The following is a 4,301-nucleotide window of genomic DNA, read 5'->3' on the forward strand; positions in this document are numbered from 1 at the left end:
ACAGCTGGGTAACACACACAGCTGGGTAAGACACACATACAGCTGGGTAACACACACTTACAGCTGGGTAACACACACTTACAGCTGGGTAACACACACTTACAGCTCGGTAACACACACTTACAGCTGGGTAACACACACAGCTGGGTAACACACACACTTACAGCTGGGTAACACACACACTTACAGCTGGGTAACACACACACACAGCTGGGTAACACACACTTACAGCTGGGTAAAACACACACTTACAACTGGGTAAAATACACACACATACAGCTGGGTAACACACACACATACAGCTGGGTAACACACACACATACAGCTGGGTAACACACACACATACAGCTGGGTAACAGACATCAACACACAGCACCTATTTTATAGAAAATAATAAAAATAAAAATATTCTTTCACTCTGACATATATTTGTTACACAGTGTGTTTGTCTCCAGGTGAACTTTGAGGAGTTTAAGGAGGGCTTTGTGACCGTTTTGTCTCAGTCTCTTGACTTCAGCACCTCAGAAGACAGCAGCAGCTACCTGGAGCCAGGTGAGACATGAGGGTCCTGGTGTTGGTTCACAGTCAGTGTGAGCCAATCTGTAAAGATCCTCCTCAATCTGACCAGCAGTGACTCATTTAGCTACATGTTGTTGTTGAACCGCTGGCTGTCCAGGTGTGTCTTGAAAACAATATGAGCTACGTAGATAATTGGAGTGCATTTTGGGGGAAAACCTGATCTGATGTAACAAGATGGCATCCATCCCGCTTTGGATGGAGCTGCTTTTCTTTCTAGGAATTTGATTTTGTTCATCATCCAAATTATTGACAACCCAGGGTCCAGTCCAGGAAGCAGAGTTGTCGTCTTACACACCTCTCAGCTTGCCCACAGCCCAAATTAAATAAAACAAAAATCAGGTCAAGAAAAATAGATTTAAAAAATCGTATTAAAATAAACGCAATTACTTCATCTGAACAGAAAAATAAAACCATTGGAAATGTGGATTATTGAACATAAGAGCTCTCTCCTCTAAGTCTCTGTTACGTAATGATTTATTAACTAATCATTGATTTATTTTACCGTACAGAAACCTGGCTACAACAGGCAGGGCCGTAGCCAGACTTTAAAAAATACTGAGATCGACCATTCATTATCCCCCTGCACATCAGTTACAATGAAGACCAAAACTTAATTAAAATAGAAGCATTTATTTAAAACAAGTGACTTCAATGTTCATATGACATGTTTTTGTGTGTGTTTGTAAATTCATGGGGCGCAATGTCATCTTAAGCAACAAAGGACTCAGGACAAAACCATGATAACTCACTGAAATGACATAAATTAGTTTATATGAATGTTGATTGTTCCCGCTGCACAAACACATTCAGAACACAAGATTTTAGCATAGATTTTACGTTTTTATCAAACTCCAGTGAGGTGTTGTAGTTTTGGAGCTGGACCAGTTCTAGTGTGGTCCGGATGTAAAAAAAAAAAAAAAAAGTGCTAAAATCCCCCTTTATTGAGGTTTCACAAATTAGATGAAGGTTTCACAAATCACATACTTGGTTTTAAATGTTTTGCAATCAGTGCAGAATAATCTGGTTCAGGTTTGAAGTGTCTAGGTGTTGTAGTTTTTTTTAACTAGAGTAGATTAAAGATGCTGAAGGTGTAGTCTTTTTCCGAATCGGAAGCTGCAATCAGAAACTAACTTCAGCTTTGTGGAATTGAAGGAGAATATTTTTAGCAAGTTACTTCTGTTGTGTTTCACCGTAAATGGTGCTCTTCTTCTTCTGGTTTTTATTTTAGCAGTAAGTTATGCAAAGCTGCACTCTTCTTCGTAGACATTGAGTTTGGCTGCAGCTGCACACAGTTAGTTGCAGCGCCTCCTACAGTAAACTGGTGAAGCTACGGAGAGAACCGCGCCGTTCAAAAGCATTGTTTTGATTAACTTTTTTATAATATAAACAGCAGAAAAATACTGAGGTCCGGACCTCGGTGTCCTCAATGGTAGCTACGGCCCTGACAACAGAAGGATTTTGTTAGCCTTTAGTCACTAAATGACTCAGCCTGTAGTCACAATACGGTTCAGTATTTAATCACAATATGATAGGATTTAATATTAGCTTGATTCAGTGAAAACAACATGACAAATGGATGATTCAATGTCAGTTATTGTTATTTAGGGTAATTATTTACTACCTAATAAAAAATGAGCACTCGCAATCATGCCTTGTTTTTAAAATTACAATACATTCTCATAAAACCTGACTCACAATCAAACAATACACAGAAATTAGGTTTAGCGCAAAATTAATAAACCTGCCAGCAGCAAAGGTGTTTAACTATGGAGAGCCATTCCAGCCAAAATTAAATAAATAAGTAAATGGGTAAAATAAATCAATAAATGATAAATAAATGAGTGAAATAAATACATAAATGATTAATTGGCATTTTTATATTCCCATTTATATTTAATCATTTATACATTTATTTTTCATTTATCTATTTTTCATTTATCCATTTTTTATTTATACTTTTATCCATTTACCCATCTTTTATTTATCTGATTTTCATTTATCCCCTTATACATTTATTTATTTTTCATTTATCTATTTTTCATTTATCCGTTTTTCATTTTTCCCTTTATCCATTTACCCCTTTTTCATTTTCTCCGTTTCATTTATCCATTTCTCATGTATCCCTTTTTTATTTTCCCATTTTTATGTATCTATTTTTCATTTAACATTTATCTGAAAAATTTATTATTTTCCCATTTTCCAATTCCCCTTATTAATTTAGTATTTCCCTATTTTCTTATTTATCACATACCCTTTTCCCTCTTCGTTTCTGCTTTAATATGATAATGAGGGGCGGTGTCTTCAGGCTACAATGTCAGCCTATTGGTTGGTTAGATGCATCTGCAGCGCTGAACTACTACTTTCGCCTGCCGGTTTTATACTTCTGGTTGCCTAAAGCGAGAGGCACTAGAGCTAAAGACAAAAAATTATGTTCATTTGTGCTGTAACAGGAGGCTTAAACAGTTCAAATATGAGTTTGGGTTCAACTTGTACTCTTGTTGGCTATCACAACAACTCAAGAAAACTGAAAAACGAGCTAGAAACGTACTGTTTTGAACATCAACAACTTCAAAAGGCCTGTCTGTGCCCAGTGCCGTACGCACTGCACTCTATACCGAGGAAGGAGGATCGAAAACGAGCGTGGCTGGCAGCTTTAAAACTTACCCCCCAAAGACAGTTTTTGTTTGCTCCTTTCATTTTATCAATAAAAAGCCCACAGAACTACACCCCGACACCAGAGCTCTATCTGGGCTATGACCGGCCCCCACCAAAGAAAAGAAGAGGGCTCATCCAGACCACTGTGAGCCAGACAGCTTCCAGCAACATCGACAAAATGGCTGAATCTGTTCCCGGTAAGTGAAATTGTAAATGAGATTTGTCCTCGTTTCACATTTTAGTCATGCTTAGCTCTTATCTTAGTTTATCTTTAGTTTTTAGTTTTTACTAGCAGTAAAAAGTGTCATGAAGTGTTAGTCTGGATGTTAGTATGGTATTAATTCAATTATTTATCACAAAGTAATTAATTGGCAGCCAAATCCAAATTTTAAAGACAAAATGGTTAGTAATTTACATCAGTCGCATGCTAGCAGAAGTATATTTGACTTCATTTAACTGTCCGAGAATAGCTTTTTATTTAGCAACCTGATAAAATTCAACAATCCACTTCCCAAATACAGGTAAAACATTCAAACAAAACATGGGGGACCTGGGGACCTGGGGATTGTGTTGAGAAAGAATATGCTGAGTTATTAGAGGCAATGTATTTATCATTTATTTAAAACAGATGCAGGTGAAAGAAAACCTACATTTGAACTCTAGTTAAAATGAAAAAGCTTAAATGCAACCTAGTTCCAACTGATTTCTTTTAAAGAATTAAAAAGTAAAATCTAATCACAATATTTTGATAACATTATAACATAATTTTATGGGGCTTAGGAACATTTTAAAGGCCACCCTAAAACAGCACTATTGACATTTATGATGTTGCATGTGTGCAAGAGTGTGGAATTAAAAATGTCCTTCCTAAAATGTAATAAGCTAAGTGACACTTTACAGTTTCTGTTATGCTAACAGAGCTTACATGAGTGTAGAGTTGATTGTATTTTTGTGTTATTCAGAGTGCACTGTGTATTCACCTTCAGTCATCCCAAACCAGCCACATCTGCACTCAGTCCACACACAGTGGGAGGACCCTTCGCTACAAGATCATCAATACTGCAACA

The 4,301-nt window shown here is 36.8% G+C and overlaps 1 protein-coding gene across 6 annotated transcripts in view; it reads left to right on the forward strand.

Moving 5' to 3' along the window:
* Nucleotides 1-4,301, forward strand: part of ninl (ninein-like) — a 113,949-nt gene that overhangs the window by 57,925 nt on the left and 51,723 nt on the right. For all 6 annotated transcript variants that reach the window (XM_037973548.1, XM_037973553.1, XM_037973551.1 and 3 more), the window contains one exon: nt 456-552. In XM_037973548.1, coding sequence (XP_037829476.1) covers nt 456-552 — 97 coding nt within the window. The remainder of the gene's footprint in view (nt 1-455; nt 553-4,301) is intronic.

The sequence above is a fragment of the Kryptolebias marmoratus genome, linkage group LG22 (genome assembly GCF_001649575.2).
Source record: "Kryptolebias marmoratus isolate JLee-2015 linkage group LG22, ASM164957v2, whole genome shotgun sequence".
NCBI lineage: Eukaryota > Metazoa > Chordata > Actinopteri > Cyprinodontiformes > Rivulidae > Kryptolebias > Kryptolebias marmoratus.